The sequence below is a fragment of the Polyodon spathula genome, chromosome 12 (genome assembly GCF_017654505.1).
Source record: "Polyodon spathula isolate WHYD16114869_AA chromosome 12, ASM1765450v1, whole genome shotgun sequence".
In the NCBI taxonomy this organism is placed as follows: Eukaryota; Metazoa; Chordata; class Actinopteri; order Acipenseriformes; family Polyodontidae; genus Polyodon; species Polyodon spathula.
In genome coordinates, this window is record NC_054545.1 from 8,518,670 (window position 1) to 8,542,007 (window position 23,338).

A 23,338-nucleotide genomic window follows, 5' to 3' on the forward strand; every position below is an offset into this window, starting at 1 on the left:
TGCTTTTCCCATGGTTATTCTATGTGTTACCGTGTTTTTAAACATGTTTTACCATACAGGGCTTACTTATGCTTTATCATGTTTTAAGTATGCTTTATCACACTTTGCTGTGCTTATACTATGGTAAACATTTATAGGGAAATTGTTTTTTTAAATGAACAATCCTTAATAAAACAAAAATGTGAATATGGCCCTACATCTTTAAGAAACATCTCTCATAGACTTTAAAATCATATATGGCATATGGAGGGAGTGGTTCAGAAACAATACTTTATAATAAAAATACATAATTCATACAAGAAAATAACTAAAGATCCTTGAGGCTTTTGAGAAAAAGTGGGATTTTCTGGTATTTCTTGCTGGAAACATTAAAAGAAGAAAGACAGATCCTTTCTCAGAATTTGCTTCTAGGGTTTGCAAGGTTACCTAGAAATGTCACAGTTGGTTAATCTTTCCTTCTTTCATTTAGAATCCTTCCATGAAAACAGGACTAATTTAAATCTGCAATACCAACCCACTTCAATGGCATGGATGGTGCTGCTAAAAAACATTATGCACAGTCTAGCCTTTATATTGTCCCCTATTTTGGAAATTCAAATAATAATGAAAGTATTATATATAGTGTGGCTATTAAGGCAACACACCAGTCAACAATATAGCAGTCACTAAGTCACTGTGGCTGTAAAGTCTTCACTGAAGAAAAACAGTTTCTCGTCATCTGCTCCTACTAACCAGATTTCATCCCCACAACAGAAAAGGTCTCTCAATAGTTTAGTTGCCACTGAGCTGGGGGAATCAAGAGTCCCTTAAGAGGGAATTTAGCACGTGTATCAGTAAGGAGAAGGTCCAAACAGACTCCAAGACTCACGCCACATAATCTTAATATAGTAAATAGTATCTCTCCTGATACAATCAGAGGACCAAAAGTGATTTAGTTAAAGCTGCCAAGAATTGGGTCAGCTTCATTTGATTTATGACTGTGGGTTTCATTCTGTGTACCTACTAGCTCTTTTATAGGTCTATTTTTTTCTGTAATCTGCAAGGTTTGTTTGTAGTTACACTGTGATTTTAACATAGCAGTCGGGAGAATGGTGTCCTTTGTTTACAAGGATCGTGCTGTAATCTGTTATTGTACTTGAGATTCTGTGACTCTCGACCTCAAACATTTTTGAACTCGGTTGTTATTCATTGTTGTCAGGCTGCATGATCCTAGAACTCTTCACTGTTGTTTCAAAGACTACTCTATTGTTGCTCAATTAGTGGTTTCAAGCAGATATTCCATCAACAGTTTTTTTTTTTTTAATACTTTAGTTTATTGTTTTGAACTGTACGTAATGTACATTTTTATTGGTACCTTCTACTTTTGTTTTCCCAAAGGTACTTAGCTAATTAAGTATAGACCTCAGTAGACTTTTCATGGGAAAATATATTTAATTAATTTAAAAATTGCTGTAGGATAGACCTTAACAGGGTTTCAGTGAAATTAAAACAATAATTACATGAAGTTACATTAAAAAAAAGATTCATAATCCAATCTTCAATCCAGCATATTGTACAATCACAGATATTAAAGGCACAATAAAGATATATACACATAAATTAAACCAAAGTTAGCTTTTATAAATACTTTATATATGGTAAATAAAAGAGATGTAGATGAATGCATTCTGATGGATGGATAGACTGTTGTTTATACATTATTCTAATAAAAGTATTGATTAAATGTCATGCAGCCTATGTGGATATGGATATAAAGCACCTATTTCAATTGCTGTCTTTTTGATAAAGATTCCAATTTTAATGAGTGATAGTCTTATTCCAATAATCCTTGAACTTTCATGTAATTTCCTGATATGAAGGTCAAGGTTGAATGTTTTTTTTTTTAATGGAGCAGTGATGCTGGTAACCACTAGCAGGATGCAAAAGCACTCCGCAGATTTTTTGAGATTGATGGCAGATATTCTTCATGACTAAAGATTTTCTTTTTGACCCTGGAGTCCTAGTCTTAGCAGTGGTGTAAACCACAGGATGGAAATATGTCTGTTATGTATTTCTTGCAATTATCTGAGAACCTTATTGAAACACCTAGCTTTCTGAAGGTGCTGTAATTGTCATTTTATTCTAAACACATGTATCCGTAATGTTCTTTCTTCATGCCGAAAGCAAAATGACTCAAGGCACTATGTCATGGTGTTGGTGAGCACTGGTTAGCATTTATTTCAGTGGGCTCATCCAGTTGATTTACAGCAAGACTAGGGGTGGGGATTGCATTGCTATGTACAGATAATCATCTCCTAAATATTGCTAAATATTTTAATCAACAAAACATCTACAAGTAGCACGGTAACCTGAAATGTTCTACTTTTTCTAGGAAAGCAGTACAATTAGGGATGGAGAGTTTGTTGCTGTGAAGCTTCACTACTTTCTCACTAAATATCTTGGTATGCCCGAACAGAAAATTGTCTCCCTGTTTTAAAAAAATATGCTAAATATTTTAATGAATAGTCTCTCCCCCAATTGCTGTGGTACCCCAAATATGATCCACTTACTACAAATATGGAATGACTGGGTATGACATTTTCTCTTCATTTTTCCCTCAAGTGCTAAGGACTGCCAAGGACAACACTACCTTGAATATTATAACAGTCTTGTTGGTAAGAACAAATAATAAAGAACAAATGCTCCACCCAGTCATTCAGCATTGTTAGTAAATTCATTGTATTTACGGTACCATTGAACTTGAGATGGATTGCTCATTAAAACCTTTAGCATATTTTTTATAGAGGAGACAATTATCTATTCAGGGATACCAAGATATTTAGTGAGTAAGACATCTGAGGGAAGTTATCTGGCAACAAAATTCCCATCCCCAGTTGTACTGCTTTCTTAGAAAAGGGATAACATTTCAGATTTCTTGTGAGATGTCTTGCTCATTAAAATATTTAGAATAGGAGATGATTATTTATTTGTGGATACCAAGATCATTAGTAAGTAAAGCATCTGAGTAAGAAAAAAATGAACAATACAATTCCCACCCCTAGTCATGCTGTAAATCATGTGCTCTTGCCATAAGTTGTGCTGGTATATATATATATATATATATATATATATATATATATATATATATATATATATATATATATATATATGATCCTGAATGTGAATAAAAAATATAACTTCGGGGAGCTATATTCTGTATGATATTGTGTATCTGACCTTCGATTTCCACAAAGCTGCACCCTCCATAAATTTTGCTTTGGTCTAGATGGTAGATTAAATGCAGTTCCAATTTTCATCATATATTTGATGGTCTTCATTTCTTCGATGTGCCTCCCATTTACCATGCTGCAAGAAACAGAGACGTCTCAAGCAGAGACTTTCTTACTGCCAGCCGGCATACTGTACAAGGTAATTGCCTGTAAGGGACCACCTGGACAAACCTGTGTGAACAGCTGGCTGAAACCCACAGTTGAACACCCAAGCCATTATATAAAAATGGAAATTACCTGTTACCATTACCATTATATAAAAAAAACCAATTACCTGTCAAACCCATAGTTCAGACAAAAGCCTTAATGTCTAAACAAGGTTCTGAACTTATAGCCTATGTTGCTGCAGAGGTTCTGAACTTATAGCCTTATGTTGCTGCAGTAGGAAATGCTGTGAAGTAACAAGCAACCTTCTGGATTAAAAGAGCAGTTGAAAAAAAACAACCTCTAAACTTGTTTAGGAAGCATATACAACATTTCCAGTGGAGTACAAAAATCAATATCAAAACTTTATGAGCGAAAAACTTTGTGAAATTACTTTTCAGCTTTAGTTTATTGGATATGTGAATTAGCCATGGGTGGGTAAAGACTGCCATCTATAGGGCACTGTTTGACAGCTGGCCCAGAATGTATCACTCCAAACAAGACACAGGCTCTGTGTCACCAAGCTGCGTCACATTTTTTAAGTGGAACAAAATTCTTTCAGTGATAACAGTTTTATCTGCAGAGGACATTGCATTCAACTGCTGCAGTAGAAGCAAGAGTTTAATGTTTTGGCTTTTAGAATGACAACAAATTCCAGAAAATATATATCTAATTTTAATGTGCAACCAATGAACGTTGGGAATTAATTTTTGGCCCACATGTGTTGAACTGATGCCAACAAATCTTTGCAATGCCTTCTAGTCCCTGTCTGATTATCTTTGAATTTCAGACATTTACCTTGTAATGTACTTCAGGCATGGTGTTATCAGTACAAAACATAGGCTGTACTAGTTTAGGCTGATTTAAAACAAAACATCAGCAAACTCAACTCACACATTAATACAAGCAAGGAAAACAGCTTTATCTGTATTCTCTGCAGAATCTGTAAGTCAGTTCTTAGAAATATAATAGTGCCCTGCTAACACAGCTTAGAAATTGCTGGCCATGTGTATGAAATTTTAATGAATTTGTAAATCTTGGGAATTTTATATTCAGTTGACTTCCGAACCCTTGGTATAGAAAAAAATGAGCCAAGCACTGCTTGTGATTTTCAAAGATGCAAAACATTAGATTATTGTCTCTTTGCTGCCATCCTGTGGATATTGCTTAAAGTTCTTAGACTTCAGAAATGCTGAATTGTTTTGTTGATCAACATTATTTTCACAACATCTACTGGCAACAATGTACAGTTACACAAATTAGTAACCAAAAAGGTGATAGGACAGCCATGCTATACCAGAAAGAAAACAAAATGATATCATATGAAGATTCATTAAATACTATTTTGTGTACGATGTATTTAAACAGGAGGTGTAACCCTTGGAGGCAAATGTTTTAGTCCATCAAGACAACAAGCCAGACAGCAACAGCAATGGCAAGCTGATGCAGACCTAGCTGATGATAAGGGAGCTCAGGTTTTTCTGAGATCTCAATTCTGTTTTAAGTGATGCACAGTTAGCTATGGATAGTTTGCTATCATGATATGGGTTCCTGCATGAAGCACTATGGGACAGTTATCAGACCCTCAAGTCCTGTCCATGGAGTGTACCTCTGGCTCAGGCATGGAAGCAAGCTGTAAAACATCTGTTACAGCTGACTTACTCTGTGATGAGATTTTTACCTTCTGTTGAGGTTCACTGGCTGGGTAATCATTTGAAAAACGCTGAACATCAAAACACTCACACTATAAGAAGGGCATAACCTTATCAGCAAACTGGTGTTTTTGCTTATTTCTTTTTATTATTATTTGACAGACTCCACAAAAGGGGCTGTAATGCTAACCTGAAATGCACAAGAGTTTATTATAATATGGAAATGATGTGGTATTATGTATTAACTGTGCATAACAGTAATAATAAAAAGTGTGATTAAATATCAAATGTCTTTTTAATGAGTTTGAAAAGTGAGGAGAAACATGGTTGTGTTCTTAACCCTGTCAGCTAACCTAATCCGCAATATTTATGTGCTATAGTTACTTAACCTATCAACCTGTAGAGGTCGGGTTTTTTTGTTTTGTTTTGTTTTGTTTTGTTTTACTGTAATGCAACAGGTACATAGTAAATGTTACTATCATTATAATACTAGGACCTCTAATGCTGTATACATAAAACTAAAGTATGGTACACTTAGGTCACTTCAATCACTACCACTGAAATTCAGCATGGTGCTGTAAATGTGAGTAATTGTGGTTGTGCTAAATTGTAATTAGAGTTTTGAGAGACTGGTTAATTTGGAACTAAGCTGGAACCATCAGACCCATATGGCGAAATGCATACTGCTTATTTTTATTGAGCTTTGTCCCATCCATCCTTGTAAAGCATATGCTTCTCTTGGAATTGAAGACACGAAGAGCATTTTAAATACCTTTTTATTTTATTGTAAACCATAATTTTCTAGCAAAACAGTTTATGATAAAGTTTTATAGGCAGCCTACCAAGAGGGAGAATTAATAAAAACCTATATATATATTATATATATATTATATATTATATATTATATATATATATATATATATAAATAAACACTCATCAGGAACAGTAATTTCTCGACGAAGCAGTGCTGCTGGAAGTTAATTTCGGTTGTTGCATTGGCTGCCTTCTGTTAGCGACGCCTGTGCCTTGTTGCCATAACAACCACATGTGTTCTGTTAAAACATTGAAAGAAAGACCGTATTGTACATGTATTTGTTTAAAAAACGAGCATGCTTGTTTTGTGTCATATACAGTTGTAATCTCTAAAATGAGTTCTTGTTTGGTACCAGAGTTCCCGGCCGTTTTGGTTGCTTTGGAACACTTACACGAAATTGGTGAGTTGAAAAAATATTTCAAAAGTTTGTTGTTGTTCTTCTATAAAATAATGCGTATACTGAGTGAGAATATATATGCAAGGTGTACAGCTATGGCCATAGGTTTTGAATGATCTGGAATTTTAGAATTGAGAAAATAAATACATAAATAAAATATATGAACATAATTTTGATATTTTACTTAACATCATGTAATCTAAGAAACTACAAAATGATATCGCAGAAGTCTACCAGAAGTCATAACAGTAGTAGTGTTTAATGTTAGATTTCGAAATGTCACATTTTTCAGTTGTTGTCAGTTTTTCGTTAAGTATATGGAAAACAAAAAATCGGTATGTAATTCGTCAATATGTTAACGTACACTATTCAGCAGGTTTCATTCGACGTTATGAAGCAAAACCAGTTCATTCTACAGGGTAACGCAAAACTTGTGATCACATGCCTGAGGTTCTGTTTAAAAAATGTTAATAACATCGTCTGTTTTCAGAGAAACAACTTAAAAATGAAGGGCTTGGTTTCAGCGAGGAGGCGTGCCAGCACCTCTGTGAAATTGCAGACGCGATAACCGAACTGGTAAAGTGGGATTATGAGAACAAACTAAGTAATCCATAAATATAATACAATCTCAAGAAACTCATTTAATAACCAGATTAATTGAACCTCTAGTGTCCCACAACCATGTTTAATTGTTCTTTAAAATACCATACTTTATGCTCTTGAAGCAAATTCTGACAGTATTGATTGCATTTCATAGGAAATTATTTGTTTATAGAGTAAATGATAGTCCAATCTGTCCAGAGATGACAGACAACGAGAACAAGAGGTGATAACTTTTATTGGACTAACTAAAAAATAATTAATGACAAGCTTCCAGACATGGATTAGCACTAATTATACTATGTAACACAATTTTTGTTCCTGGGTAGTAAGTGTTATTTCCTAATTGCTTATGCCTCAAAAGTACAGAAAATGGCTATTATTCCCCACAGACTTTGCTTTTGTGACCAGGACAGTGATATTTCAAAATATCACTATTTCCAATGGGAAAATGGGCAAATGTGTGTCTTTTCGTTCACATAAAGTCAGAAAAAAACAACATATGAATCCAAATTAACATGTATGTATACTAAAGTAATACAAAAATGACTACAAAAGATTTAGAAGTGAGTAGTTTTTCGAGATTTACGATTATACTGTATATACTTAGGAAATAAGACTTACTATCCAAGAACAAAAAAAATAAAATTGTTACACGGTGTTATGGACTATCTAATGTTACCTTAGATAAATTAGCCCAAGACTAGTGTTAATCAGAGTCTGTGGAACTGGCCATTAAAGGTGCAGTGTCCCGTATGATTTTGACTTGATATATATATATATATATATCCTCCTATTACATATCCCAGATATATATATATATATTATTTATTAATATATATAATAATTATATATAATATATCTATTATGATGGTTGATACCATGCAAATGTGCTTTCCTGTTAGTTTTTTAAATCCTACTGTGACCTCAAGAGTAAAAAAATTTTTTTTTATTTCTGTCAAGACAGTGAAAAACAATTATTATTATTATTATTATTAATAAATTATTATTATTATTATTATTATTATTATTATTATTATTATTATTATTATTATTTATTGAAGGAGCTAGTCCTCGTCAGGTGCATGAACACATCTTCACGTAGAAAAGTATTGAAACAAGTTATTTCAACTTTCATACTCGCTTTCATGCTTCGGATTCTGATTGGAGAAAGAAATTGCAAGCCACTAAAAGTTACAAAAAATTGCAGGTATTTAAAAAAAAGAAATAAAAAAAATAGAGCGCTAGCAGATGAAATGTCAGCATCGTACAAATGAGATTATAAAAGATAGCTGGAAGCAACAATGCTTTGAAAAATGATAGATAAAGCTTGGTGGAAGCAATGTAATTAAGAGATACAGTTTGCTTAAACTAATATCATATGTTACCGTATGCTCCCTTGAGAAAGATATGTGCAACATATTGAAACGTTGGGCAGCTGGCTCTTTGAGCTAATATATATATATATATATATATATATATATATATATATATATATATATATATATATATATATATATATATATATATTATAGATTAGTAGTAGTATCACTTTGGTAATAATAGCCAAGTGTCTAGTTTGCATTACTAAATTATCACCATTGAAACTGTCACTTGATTGGCATTTCTGTCTTAATATTAAAACTCTGGAGAGTTTTATTAAAACTCTACAGAATGCATAGACCTAAAAAAAAAAAAATCAGAACATACCTAAAACTGTAATTTGGTGATGTCCTCTTCAATTTCAGATGCAGTGACTGGTGCACGGGATTCAAATGTTATACAGTTAAAACTGTTACAGGCTGCCTTGAGGAAGGTCATGGAGGACTTGGAATTCATGGAAAAGAAGCAACAACTTCTTGAAAAAACTAATCTTTTGCTTTTGTGAGTTTTTCTCAAAACTGTTAGATTTTGTTAATTATGATAAATAAGTGCTATTTGTGTTGAAGGGTTGAAGAAATTATTTTGACTGTGCCGTAAGTAAATATATGTATTAAATATGCTTTCACTTTGTCCATTTGGTTTATACTATAAACACAAGAAGTGATACTAAATGAAGTTTTGAACAATACATTTTGTAGATTTTGTCATCAAGTTAGTTCTAAAAAGCAGGACCTGGTGCAGTGGCAGTGTTCCTTTACTCTTTACAAAAACGTTATTTTACTCCAATTCAGTTTCCCAGGGTTTATTATTTGCTACACTGAGCCTATTGTAAAATAAAATAGCTATAAAAACAAATAAATAAACATGCACATTTTAAGCATTCAGTCAAGATCTATAAACAACTATCTAGTAAATATCTGAAAACAAATTTGCTCTTGATTCACACACTTAAAATTTGAAGTTTATCGACTGGTTTCACAGACCCAGAGTAGCGCTAATCTTCAACTTCCTAACCTAAATTAACACCAAGTAGTCCAAATCTCATGCTAATCAGGGTATGTGAAACCAGGCACTAAATTTATAATATTAAGCATGTGATTCAACAGCAATTTTGTAACCAGCCGTAGAAGTTTAGTAATATTGGCGAGCTTTGACCTTTGACAGTCACAAAATTAATTAGTAGTATAATATAAAATATGTTTTAAGTCCAGAGAGAGAGCGTATAAGAGCTGAACACGAAGATGTTATTAACACACTGAACAACAAGCTGTCGGAGAAAGCAACAAAACAGATAATCCTCAATGAAACCTATAACAAAATGCAAGACTTGAAGGAACAGCTAGTAAATGTGAACAATGCTGTTGAAGACTTGGAGCGAGATATGACACGAGAAGTAAAGGACTTTGTAGAAAGCAAGAAAAAACTAGAAAGCAATGTAAGTTCTAATTTTATTTTTTATTTGTATATTGTAACCATTGAAATTGTAAATACAACACGTCATAATTTTATTATCGCAGTGTATTTATCCTAGGGAACAGTTATCTGATCTAATGGATAAAAGCGTAGTACTGTCATATTGAGTTAGCAGCAGATATGTACAATACTAGGGGACTCACTGTTCAAAAGTGTATAGTTATTTTTTTTTAAACTAGGACAAGAAACAGTTTCCGTGCATTGTAGCACTGTCAGTAATGAGTTTCAAAATCCTCCCAAGCATAAAGTCATCATTCCCCTGGTCTAATGTGGACTACTTTGTCTAAATTATTGAGAAGTCAATGATTAGTGCAAATCTGGGTCTGAGAAAACAGCCAACAGCATTTTGATTTCCTTTTAAATTTGCACAAAGCACAGTAACTGCATTATAGTGCAAACATTACAGAATCTAGTGGCCAAACAAAGCAAGTGCAGGATGCAGATGTGTTCTTCAAAATGAGATTTGTCTAACAATAAAGCAAAGTACAAATGTTTTATACTGACAGCAAAGATTTACCTGATTTACCAGGCTAACAGGTTGTGTTTTGAATTTCATTTAGGTGGCTGAAACAGAAGGTAAAATACAAAATCAGAAGGCAGAGAATGCAAAGAAGATAAAAGAGCTTCGTTTTGCGGGAGCAGAGTTATTTGACAAAGAGGAAGAAATTTCGGAAAAGCAGAAGGTATTTGCATTTGATGGTTCACCTGATTTTCATTGTTTTTTAAACTATGTGTGCGGTTCACTGTACAAAGTTGTATAAGGATTTGGTTAGTTGCTGTATTAGCACTTTTAGTAATCAAGTCATTTATTCTGCAGTGTATTCAACGACTACAAAAAAGCATTGACCAACTAAAAGCAACAAATGTGCAGAGAAGAAGTCAGCTTGCTCAGGAACAGAAGATGGGTGAAGAGCAAACCAATCAGAAGTAAGCCTGTCATGTGGGCCCTTGTTTGTAAAAGTGACTTATAAATGTGATTAATTGAAATCCTTTTTAAATTGTGAAAACAGATTTACCTGCTATATCAAATTAAAACCAAACTAAACTTTAATAATCAATTTACTCTTAAAAAAAAAAAAAAAAAAAAAAAAATATGTTTCAATATGTTTCAATACTCTTATGTTTTTGATACATTCAGTCAGGCCCAGAAAGTGAAACCACATGTGTGGCTTGTTCAACTCAATCTACCAGCTGTATGTTCTAGACCTGATTGAATAGGGAGTATTTACTTAATATTTACTTGAGTAGTAAAGGTGTAAATATATACTCATATGTGTACAATTGGAGTTTTGGCAGTTTTAGTAGTGTCCTTTAAAACTAAACAAAAAAAATAAATATCATATTTGATTCAGATTTTTTTCTGGTTTTAATTGGGAAGGGTAGATCAAAATCCTCATTTTAAAACATGTCTTTTAACAGTGAAAATCTTGATAAAGAATTAACTGCATTGACTGAAGGATTTAAGATAGAATCTCAAGCTCTCTGTGATAAAATCTTACTGGTAAGAACATTTTAATTTACTTAAAAAAATTTTTTATGGTATATATATATATATATATATAATCTATATATATATATATATATATATATATATATATATATATATATATATATATAATTTGATGGAAATTTTCAAATTTTAAAAAAGACATTTTTTTTTTTTTCCACAGTGTGAATTAAAATATGTGTTTTCGTTTGGTACCATATATATGGTATATTTTTTGATGAGTGACTTCTAAATTCATGTTCCCTGTATTACTTTAGTATAAATACATGTTAATTTGGATTCATATGTTGTTTTTTTCTGACTTTATGTGAATGAGAAGACACAAATTTGCTCATTTTCCCATTAGAAATAGTGATATTTTAAAATATCACTGTCCTGGTCACAAAAGCAAAGTTTGTGGGGAATAATAGCCATTTTCTTTACTTTTGAGGCATAAGCAATTAGGAAATAACACTTACTACCCAGGAACAAAAATTGTGTTACATAGTATAATTAGTGCTAATCCATGTCTGGAAGCTTGTCATTAATTATTGTTTAGTTAGTCCAATAAAAGTTATCACCTCTTGTTCTCTTGTTACACTGTGTTATTATTATTATTATTATTATTTGGCAGATGCCTTTATCCAAGGCAAGCTGTAGTCTTTAGGCAAGTCAAAGTGATCTTTCAAAATGCTCCATCAAAGACAAATTGTGGTGAGCTTACCTTAAAAATAACAAGGTTACTGGAAACTCCTCAGATGTCTAATACTTCAAACAGAAGAGAAGCAGGTGGGGTTGATAAGCTGGCCTTGTGTACAAATGAAAGCAATCAATGAAATAAAGAGGAGAAAGAGGTGAAATAATTCTCTTAATAAGAGGTCAACTTTTTAACCAATGCAATTATATTGTTACCTATAACCTATCAAGTAGGTTATAGGCCTGGATCCGGAGCAGAGCTTGACAGTTTTCTGAGCTGAGATCCAGAGCCGGGACTGCTGGAGCTGCTGGAGCCGGAGCTGAAGTTCTGGAGGAGCTCCATTATTTCCTGCCTTTCACATTTTAAAAAACCCTTCCTGAATAATTTAGTTTAAACACTTGAATGAACAAAATAAATAAGTGTACATAGTATTTCTGTTTATATAAGGGGTTGTCCAAAATGATCAACTAGAATCATGTATTCCAGTATCTGCAGCCATTACCTTTTATGAAAACCAGTGCAGGCTTAATTGCGTAGTAAGAGGTCAAGGAGTGAAAGACGATATTCAAATGCAATCCGAAACGTACATAGTGTGCTTGGACTGAATAATAAAATCAAAGCTTGGTGAAGACTGGTACAAAATCAAAGCAGTTATCATGTTCACAATGTTGTGTCTGATAGACCTTTAAATGAAATGTATAATGTATATTATAGTAATACATAACATAAGGCATACTGGATACTTTATAAAACACTGATTCTATCAATGTAACATATATTTACTGCTAAGAAGAACATGGTATTGTCATGCTCAGATATCCGTTCAGGATTCAGATATGTATTTTAATAGTTGTTCATTTGCAAAACTTTATCAAAGTAATTATATGTAACAGTGTTTGCAACAAAAATGATATCTCTGATGATAGTTGTTTTGCAGGAAGGCATGTAATTGTAAAATGTATTATTATTATTATTTTTTTTAATCAAAAAGCATACATTGCCCTCAACTTATTGCTAACATTTTGTTGAATGCATTACTAATTGTAGGTTGATGAAGAAATGAGACAAGTTGAGGAGATTAATCTTGTACACCAGCAGATGATCTTGAGTCAGACTGAGAACTTTCAGGCAGTGAGAGCAAGAGAAGATGTTGTGCTGGCATTCCATATGGATGATGCAAAACTGTGAGACTCTAATCTGTTTTCTAATAAAGAAATACATAGTAATCTTTAAAAATCCTTTACCAATGTATACATTTATTTTTAAGGCTAGAAGCATCAGAACATGCCCATGAAGAAAAACTTGAAAACATTGCCAAGCTCAAAATGGAAATCAAAGAACTTGACGAGGAAAAAAAGAGACTAGAAGAAAGCAGCGAGTATGATTATTAAGAGATTTTTTAAGTGATTTTTGTCTGATTATCAGTTAGAATGGTAGTTCATAATCAATCATACTTGTGGGTTTTAATCACCTTATACTTATAGACTAAATTATGTTAAAAATGGTATATATAATATATATATATATATATATATATATATTATATATATATATCTAATAGTCGATTATTTATATATTAAAAATAAGAAAATTACGGGGATTTTCTGCCCCTTAAGATTGGTGTTTCTAACCAAAAATCACATAAGGAAAAAATCTTCCTTTTTAGAATTACCTGGAGATCTTCATGAACAAAATTTGAGTTTCTTGTCGAGAACACTGGTGAAAGAAAAAAAAAAAACTTATTGACAACTGTGTAAACTAGGACAATAACACAATTTTTGATCCTGGGTAGTAAGTGTTATTTCCTAATTGCTTATGCCTCAAAAGTATAGAAAATGGCTATTATTCCCCACAAACTTTGCTTTTGTGACCAGGACAGTGATATTTCAAAATATCACTATTTCCAATGGGAAAACGGGCAAATGTGTGTCTTTTCGTTCACATAAAGTCAGAAAAAAACAACATATGAATCCAAATTAACATGTATTTATACTAAAGTAATACAAAAATGACTACAAAAGATTTAGAAGTGAGTAGTTTTTTGAGATTTATGATTATACAGTATTTACAGTATAATCGTAAATCTCGAAAAACTTTGGTGCTCAGCTGCAGATTTTCATTAAATTTGATATTTGGGGGATAGGTGGCAGAGTGCCACTGTGGAGCACGTTAATTATTAATATTATTAATTCATGGTTTGGTGACCTCGTCTTTTTGGGGGGAGGTGGCCACAGCCACTTTCTATCTGCCGCACTGGGGTGCATGTAACTGTTCATGTTTTTCTAGCCGGCCTCATGTAGGTAGCCGTCGGGCACCCATGGACGAGGCTTCTGGCCAATTTTATCTTGCTATTGTGGGGTGCGTTAATTATTTATTATTATTCTCCATTTATGGTTTGGTGACCTTGTCTTTTTGGGGTGAGGTGGCCCGTAGCCACTTCCTATCTGCTGCACTGTTGTGCATGTAACTGTTTATATCTTTCCAGCCAGCCTCGCGCAGTTAGCCATCAGGCATCCACGGACAAGACCTCCGGCCAAATTTATCTTTCACTCAGTTTCCACAGTCATCAGGCCCTGAGCACCCTTCACACTTCATAAATCATCTGCAATTGCAATCGCAATCATCATCATCATTCATTCATTGCCATTCATCATAGCGGATTCTCTGTACTGAAAAAACAAATCTGTCATCACCTGCAAATGCATGTTAACTTAATTCTTTTGTTACAGGTTGCACTTTCAGGTTAAACAGGAGGAAGTGAGCAATGAACTTGAAAGATGGAAACATGCACATACAGAGTACATTGAAGAAATGAACACAAATATCGAGTTGAACAAGAATAAATGTGCTGAACTGATTGATGAGGTATGGGGTTTGTAAGCCTGTGAGAAATTTTTCATAAAAGACTTCATTTCTATAAGACTGCACAACACAGGGTTGTCATCAATATTAATTTGCGCTTTCTTCTACACAGTATACCAGTCTTCAGCTAGATAATATAAAGATGAATGAAGAAACAGAAATCTTACAAAAGGCAATACACGAAACAGAAAAGAGGTATACAATTATGGAAGAGTCCTTAACTGCAGACTTCACAAATATGATGGTAAGGTGGTGCATCTAAGTCCTCTGTTTGTGAAAAACAAAACATGTTTAGTTTGTGTTAAGATCCAGTGGCGCTATTTCAAATGTTTAAAATAGGACAAAAAAACAGTGACTACCCCAGCCCAGGTTTATTTTTAGATTTCCAAATTCAGGCAGGACTGAAATCTTATAAAACAACCTTATAAAACTCCTCAATGTCACAGACAGCTAGCCCCCGGAGAAATGAAATCCAGTATGACCCAGGGATATTGACTTCTCCTTGAGAAATTCCGCGTTAAGCACTGCTTTCTTAACTGAACATCAGTATCTCCTGATAAATTACTAACGTACTTAACATGTGTTGATTTAATACAATAAGAATAGCGCATGAGCATGTTTATAAAACTTAACAAGTGTTTCTGGGTTTGAACGCAAATGAAAATATGGCTGCCAGGTAGGCAGACTCCTGAGCTTCCAATGTGTAGAGTTGGGTTCATATGTCAGTTGGGAACATGTCATTTTTATTATTTTTCTTTCATTTATTTTTTAAAGCGCTAAGATGTTTATAGTTAACAAGTCATTCCTTGGTTCAGAAACTGCATGTCATTGATTTCATAGGAACATTTTTTTAGGTGGGTTTTATTACTCAATGAACACTACTGTGATAACTGAGATCAACAGATTTAGACTTCAGTGATCTTTTTTTCTCAGATTCTTGGTCCTGTTGCTAGACTAAAGCTACAAGAATTGTGCAACCTTCCAGTTCTCAGATTCTCTTATGCAGCATCAAATAAAAAATTCCTGAAATGTAAGGTGCCGCAAAATGGAAGGGGAGATATAACACGGGTATATTTTACCCTTTTGAAAAGGTTTTAAATTTAAATTTCCTTGAATCAGATCCACTTGTATTTAAATATAAGGAAAAAAAGCATATATTTGTTTTATTTATTAATTGAAGCATCTCACCAAGATATTTACATATTTAGGCGCATGTTGAAGTATAGTCGCCCTTTATTGTTATTGTGGGTAGGCTATAGGCTAAATTGCTTTTACAATGTAGAAGAATAATAGGTAATCTCAAGAATGTAAAAGCATTGGGGGTGAGAAACTGCATAAAATGATATGATAAGGACTCTTACAGTTTTAGTTTGGTAACCCAACACGATATTGCAAGTAATTGTTTTTTCATTTTGTGTGTTTCTGTCCCCCGGTTTCAAGAGTGAAGTGAAATTAATTAAGGAAAACCTACTCCAAAAGGAAAAACAACTTGCAATAAGCTACGGAGTCCTACAGCAGGTTGAGGCAGAGAATGAAGCAGAACATTTTAACTATGAGGAACTCAAGAAACAAACTACAGGTATTTAAAAATAAAAAAAAAATAAAAAAAAACTATTTGAAATTTAACCTTTTTTTAATGTATTCTCTGTTACACCTATGAGCTAATTGTTGATGATGTTCCTTTTCTGTAGTGTGAGCTTTGTTGCTGTTTTCAATTATGACAAATAATGCCACAATTTAAACTCACACAGGGAATAGTAAAGCTCTAGTTAAAACCATTTATTTATCCCTTTCTCTTTTATACCATACACCAACCCATTTTTGTTTATATCTTTCTTTACATTGATGATACCATGCTTTTGATGATGACCCCATACTGTGCATTCAATCCAGTTAATTTAAATGCCCCATCTTTGAAAAATGACATTCACAAATAAGTGGTACTGTATAAACATCTAAATTCTATGAAAGAGCAGATACATTGCTATGCATCTGTTACTTACTGTCTGTTTATATATATATATATATATATATATATATATATATATATATATATATATATATATATATATATAAAAAAATTAAGTACTGACATTTCAAAGTAACATAGCTCCCATACATATTGTTTTCCTTTTTTTCCCCAGAGTTAAAAAGTAGGAAGAATAATTTAGAATTATCCATTGATCAGTTAAAGGCAGATACAAAATACATTTTGAAGCCAAAGGTAATCTTTTTTATATTTGCACAACTTTCTTTCTTAGTATTTTCAAGAATTTGTTTTATAGTTTTGTGCGATGAGCACAAATGTGCTTCCAGACATTTCTCCAGTTTTTGGAAATGTTATAGTTCTTTTATAAGTTACGTTTCTTGCTGTACGTAGATATTGTAAAATGGACCACATTGACAAACGACAGTGGAAGTCACTGGTTAAATTACTCTTTAAATTTGATTACATTAATTTCTTGAAATGATACAAATTTAATAACATATACTGCTTACAAATGAATAAAAATAGTTTGGGATCTAAATACAGTATATCATAATATGAAAGTTTTAATCATGTTTACAAAAAAAGATATTGCGCTGGGATTAACAAATCCACAACCCTTTTATAAAACACACCAACAACCAAACAATTCAGTTTTGTAAAAAATAAAATTTCTAAAATGTAAAAATATTATTTTCTAAAAGCTAATATTGCTTGCATTGTAGGAAACACTTAAAGCTGAACTTAATGCAATGAATGAAAAGCAGTTTCAACAGCTGAAAAATCAGGCAGCAGCCATAAACAAAACTGAGGAATGTATTTACAAGTCAGGTTCAATGCTTGAGCAGATCAACATGGAAAACAGCAGGCTACAGCTGGTAAGTGAGAATGATTCATTTGTTCCTAAACTGATTATTTACTTATTATTTAAAAAGTACTGATGCTTGTTCTTCAGTTGGTATAAGACTTTTTGTAAATGAGGAACTTTGTAGGTTTGCTTTCATGCCACTAGGTGGCATCAAGGTATAGTCTTTTTTTGTTTTTTACCACCACATATTTGAATGATTTTGCAGTGTAATGCAAAAATGAATGAGGACATCTATACTATGAACAAAGAGGCAGAAAAACATATGAAGGAAACAGAACAGTTGCAAGAGGATAAACATGACTTGTTAAGTGAGTACTTGTATTATTCAAATTGCATAAACATACCATTTTAAATAATAGCTTTTATGTATTTCATAAATATTGTCCCTTAGGTAGGCTTATTTTGAAAGTATTATGTTTGTAGTTATTTCCTTTTAACTGCAGCTGAATGTGCAGATGACATTCAAAAGAGCATGCCTGTATTTCAAAGTGGAATGAAGGCTTCACATGTGCTGGGGTTACTTAAGGCAACATAAACAATCAGGATTGAAAACAAGGGTAAACTTTAAAATAAATCACATAACTTAGCATTACTGTAGGGTACTATACCTTTACATTGGCTTTTGCTCCAGTTGCTACACATGATATAATGATCCATTAAGTAACTACCTACCTACCAGTCCTTATAAAAAATAGAATTCTGCAGCGTAACTTTAAAAATGAAATGTCTCAGCATTCTAAAACTATGGAGCATATTGCAGTACCGGTATAGTTTTAGTAAAAACGCAAACGCATACGCCTTCACATACACCTCCTTAAAGCTCGTCTGAGAGATACTGGACTCGAACCGACGAGGAAGATGATGAAGATGTAAAAAAATGTAGGATTACAAAATCAGGATCACTTTGATCCAAATCAAAAGTTTTGAAAAACTGGCCCTTGGGGACTACCAAGAGATCAACTACTGCCAGGGTTATAAGGTTAAAAGGTCACTCAAATAAGCAAGTTCAAGAACACGAATTGCCTTAAAAGGCAGAAGCAGTTATTTAAAATCAATGTGACACTTAAGTGCTACCCAATACAATGCACACGTCAGGCACAGCAATTTATAATGGGAGGGGAACAAAATGCACCACTATTGTAATACACAAAAAAATTAGAAAATGTTAGGGTTGTGTTTGCTTGTTTAAACTTTTTTTATTATTTTCTTTAGATTTCCTCCTGCGTCAGTGGGCTGCACACAACTCTGTGGAGGCGGTAAGGCTACTTATAATAGACATATTGGGAACTGTTTTGACTTAAGAGGAAAACTGATATCTTTAAATCCCACTTTAATTTTCTTTCCCCTACCAGGAGTATTTAGCTCGTGACCAATGTGTTCTTGATGACCTTCAGGAGCTCCTGATGAAAATTGAGCAAAGAGAACAGAAAGTTGAAGAAATTCATATTAAACTACACGATGAAGAGAATGGAATGGCTTTCCTTTTAGGGAAAATCTCCACTTCCCAAAAAAACATTTCAAAGAAGGGTGAATAAGGGAAGAATAAATGAGAGTTTATGGTTTGAAGGTGTCAATTTGCTTTGTTTCTAATGGTTTAAAATAAACAGCAATATTTAGCATCCAAGTCAGATATTTTATATTGTTATAATACTAAAGCCTAGGAAGAACTCATCAGAATAAATCCAATCCCAACTGTTTCCAGTTTGTGCCAGTAAAACAAAACTGCATTTTTATTACCATTAAACCATGGCAATGTACTTACTGTCCTCTACTTGATTTGGAAATCCGCACACAAGATTTAATTGCTTTCAGATAGTTTAAATATATTGCTGCATGATACTTCAGAGTAAAATTCTGCATGTCGATTGCATCATAATCACTTAACTGATTGCCACCTGCTACCTGTTCTGTTCTAGTTACAGTATTTCAATTCACAATGGAGGCAACAAAATAGACAACTGTATTTTTGTGAACTTACTTTTATAAAATCCTTTGAAGTGGGATGTTTTTCTGCACCTGGCCTAGAATGTCCCAGATATGCCTTTTGTGAGCATAATGATTCTTATTCTTTAATGCTCAATTGTTATACAACAAGAGGACATAGCTCTCCCACATTGTTTTCTAGAGGTCAGCTGTTCTGTTATTACTTAATAATATAAATAAATTAAAATAACAACTAAATAAATGAACTTTACCTTAAACATGCAATAGCAATACCAATACCATTATCCCTTATAGTAAATTAAGTCTGTTGGACATTCAAATAGTGGTTGACTTGAATGAAATACATTGGTTACAGTTCTTTTTACTCAGCATATTAAACATACAAAGCTTAAATTAACTATCACCGGTTTAACACAAAATGTATACATACATACATACATAAATACAAACATATACCGTATTCCTTTGAATTTAAGATGCAGCCCAAATTTACCACCTTCAATTTGAGGAAAAGATAAAATATCAAATAAATATGCATTTACAAGATACAATCTCAATTATGCTGTTGTATCGTACAAAACTGACCCAAAACAGTGTTGTTGTAGATTAACCAGAGCTTGTTTACTGTGCTGCATATTATAGTGCTTAAGATGGCGTCTCTATTGTACAAACACCCCACACTCATGGCATCACGCATGTCATGGATGATTCGAGATCAGACAGTAACGTTTTGGTTCATCTTTTCTCTGCAGTAAGTCACGTTGCTGCTTGTGCATTCGGGCAGCGACGTCTGTCTTTTCTCAGCAGTCAGTAACGTTGCTGTTTGTGTACTCTGGTAAAGCGATTTTAATACACGCATCACTATACTGTACTTGAATTTAAGATGCAGGCTATTTTTGAGAAGCACAAAAATGGTTAAAAAAAAGCGTGTCTTAAATTCAAAGGAATAAGGTACATCTATGCACTATAATCAGAAACCAGCTTCATTTACAAAAACATACAGTACATAGAGTTTCTGTTTCACACAATTGTTTAATGCCCATTCCCCCCTTCTGAAAGTATCCGGTTAGGCTCTGTAAACTTGGCAGTTAACAGGTAAAAAAGAGCAGGTGTTGGAACTAAAGCTAGAAGGGGGAGGTCCTGCTCTAGTTTATCAAGTCTAGAGATAGAGACGATTCCATAAGCATGTAGCAGCCAGTGACTGAAGAGGACAACCAGTCTTTTCTTCTTGGCAACAAGGTTCCTAAAAGACTTGGGTGGAAAAAATAAATAACAATATCATCAATATTATGTAAAGTGTTATTGTCCTTTAATCTTTGTGTGTTGTAATAAAATCCTTAAATAAACACTGGCAAATATTTCCTTTGTTTTTTGTTTTTAAATCAGCAACTACCAACAGAATTACTGTTGCAACGAATTCCCAACAGTTGGGAAAGGTAAACGAACCATCAGCAAATACACTTATATGTAAAGGTTCTTACCTGTATTTCTGAAGCCGACATGTAGACTGCCAAGGTAACCAAAGACAACACCAGGATAATGTATGGAAATGCATAGTCTAAAATAGTAACAAAACAGAAATGAATGAACATCCCCCATTATATATATATATATATATATATATATATATATATATATATATATATATATATATATATACACACAAAACACACAACTGTATTAGGACCTGTGAACTATGGCATTCGACTGGCTTTCCAGAGTAATAGAGATTCTGGGTATACCAGGAGAAGTCACAGAGAGAAAGAGAGAAACAAACAGACACACACACCTTTGTCAGCTTATAGCCAGTTAAACCTGGATGTTCTCCCCCTACTAAGTACAGTACCAGATAGATGTATTATACTTACAAAGCAGGCCACCTCCAACTGCGTGTAGTACAGTCAGAATTGGGAAGAAGTACAGGGCAGCATATATGCTTTTAAATCTGATTTTCCCAAACCACAAGCAATCTTCTTTACCAGCAATGGTCGAAGCATCATCATAAATACAAGGCAGAAGGCATAGTATATAAACACAATTGTATACCTGGGATCAAATGAAAAAAAAAAAAGGATCACTGTAAAATGTAATCCAAATATATAATGTGCAGACCATTTATATATAATATATATATATATATATATATATATATATATATATATATATATATATATATATATATATATATATATATATATATATATATGTGCAATGGTATATAACCCCATCCCCAAATGCCTTTTAATATTAAAAACCCTAAATGAAGAGGGGGAAAATGCCATACTCTATTATGATGTTTTGGTAAATTGTTACATTAAAAGATTTGTTTTCTCTCCATTCAAAACTGGTTAGTACTTACAGAGGATATACAGCTTCCTGTGTACAGTGCAGTGTGGTGACATAATCAGGACTGGGGTTGTAGAGCATTGTGTACCAGTCTGACAGCATCTGCACTTTGCAGGATCTGATAGACAGCATGCCAACTGGATCATTTACCAGGAGAGTGACAACAGCCGCTGCACTGCACTCAAACAGTGCAGTTATGTGTTGAAAAAGAGCACTGGAGCTAGAAAAATAATACATTTTTTAAAAGGCAACTTTTTTTTTTTTTTACATTCTAGCCTTGATGACATTTGAGACAAAAGAAACAATACCATTGTTATGTAAGCATTACCCATGTACTGTAACCTAAAATAATGGATATACAGATATAATAACCATTTACTCGATTACTTATTTTAGTGAAACATTACTAATCAATTTATCATTTTAACTTTAAGTTCTGAGTTGTGGTGCTTCAATGGAGTATAAATACCCACTACACACTAAAACTACAGTCAAAATGGTATAGGTAGCTACCTTTTTTTGCCCGAGTACCATTCAATGAAAAACCAGTGAAGAACCAATGGTAACATTGCCATAAAGCCTAGGTAAAGCCAGTCATACAGCTCTGGAGACTCCACACACATCTGACAGATCTTATCATCATCAGTTCTTTCTCCTCTTGGACAAACCTTAAAAAGATCAACAGCATTATGTTTAATCTTAGTTTCCAAAAAACAGGGGCAAATTCAATGCTAGGCCTATGTCATCATTAGTTAATAACACACCAATTTCTTCAGAACTTGCTCCCGCATCCCTCTAAGTTAGATAACAGATAGGTTTTCGGGGTGCTGCCCTGCGAACCTCAGTCCAGCGTACCACTGTTTAAAATTGTATATGAACATCCGTCAAAAAGCACAGCAACAGCCAATATGTAAGTTGTTTGGCAATGTGTTTAACCAAACCTCTCATTTAGTACCATCACTTTTCCTTTGTACTTACCCCACATTCTCCGAGCACGGTGAGGTTTAACCTAGGCCTTCCACAGTATAATCCTGGGCATAGCTTCTTTAAAGCTTCAAGGAAAAAGATGAAGAATGAATTGAATATATATATAGATAGCATGCAAAAAGACTCATCACAACTGCTGGCACAGACACAAAGCGAATCTGACTGCAGTGCGGCAGGCTGACACTGATAAGAAATGCGCACATTTGCGTTTATTAAACCACCAGCACAGATAATTGATACGCTCTAGAAACCCGACTTACACATGTTTCTTGAGAACATTTCCTTCGTAAAAAAGAAAGTATCGTATAAAAAAGAAGCAGCTTCCTCCTCGTTTCTCAGAGAAGCCGAAAACCTCCAAGCTACATTTAAGGAGTAACAGTTTCAGCTTTCAATAGCACTGACCTGCCGTAATATTTTAAGAATACGATC

At 33.4% G+C, this 23,338-nt stretch overlaps 3 protein-coding genes across 3 annotated transcripts; 2 read left to right on the forward strand and 1 right to left on the reverse strand.

The window, feature by feature from the left end:
• The first annotated feature begins 8,552 nt into the window (after positions 1 to 8,552).
• LOC121324317 (myosin heavy chain, embryonic smooth muscle isoform-like) lies at positions 8,553 to 13,306 on the forward strand. The gene is made up of 7 exons (XM_041266040.1): positions 8,553 to 8,760; positions 9,466 to 9,694; positions 10,293 to 10,415; positions 10,550 to 10,659; positions 11,152 to 11,233; positions 12,963 to 13,099; positions 13,183 to 13,306. The coding sequence occupies exons 1-7, from the start codon at positions 8,606 to 8,608 to the stop codon at positions 13,304 to 13,306; spliced, it is 960 nt and encodes a 319-aa protein (XP_041121974.1). The 5' UTR covers positions 8,553 to 8,605.
• A 690-nt stretch (positions 13,307 to 13,996) lies between these two features.
• LOC121323886 (golgin subfamily A member 6-like protein 1) lies at positions 13,997 to 20,064 on the forward strand. The gene is made up of 8 exons (XM_041265206.1): positions 13,997 to 14,780; positions 14,890 to 15,021; positions 16,218 to 16,356; positions 16,922 to 17,001; positions 17,490 to 17,642; positions 17,838 to 17,940; positions 18,845 to 18,888; positions 18,985 to 20,064. The coding sequence occupies exons 1-8, from the start codon at positions 14,727 to 14,729 to the stop codon at positions 19,165 to 19,167; spliced, it is 888 nt and encodes a 295-aa protein (XP_041121140.1). The 5' UTR covers positions 13,997 to 14,726; the 3' UTR covers positions 19,168 to 20,064.
• Positions 20,065 to 20,588: 524 nt separating this feature from the next.
• On the reverse strand, positions 20,589 to 23,305 carry LOC121324779 (JNK1/MAPK8-associated membrane protein-like). Its single transcript, XM_041266955.1, is given in 8 exon segments — positions 20,589 to 20,827; positions 21,058 to 21,134; positions 21,445 to 21,525; positions 21,528 to 21,622; positions 21,936 to 22,142; positions 22,436 to 22,590; positions 22,901 to 22,974; positions 23,170 to 23,305. Coding segments are annotated over 8 exon segments (927 nt in total). The 5' UTR covers positions 23,189 to 23,305; the 3' UTR covers positions 20,589 to 20,608.
• Between the last annotated feature and the right edge of the window lie 33 nt (positions 23,306 to 23,338).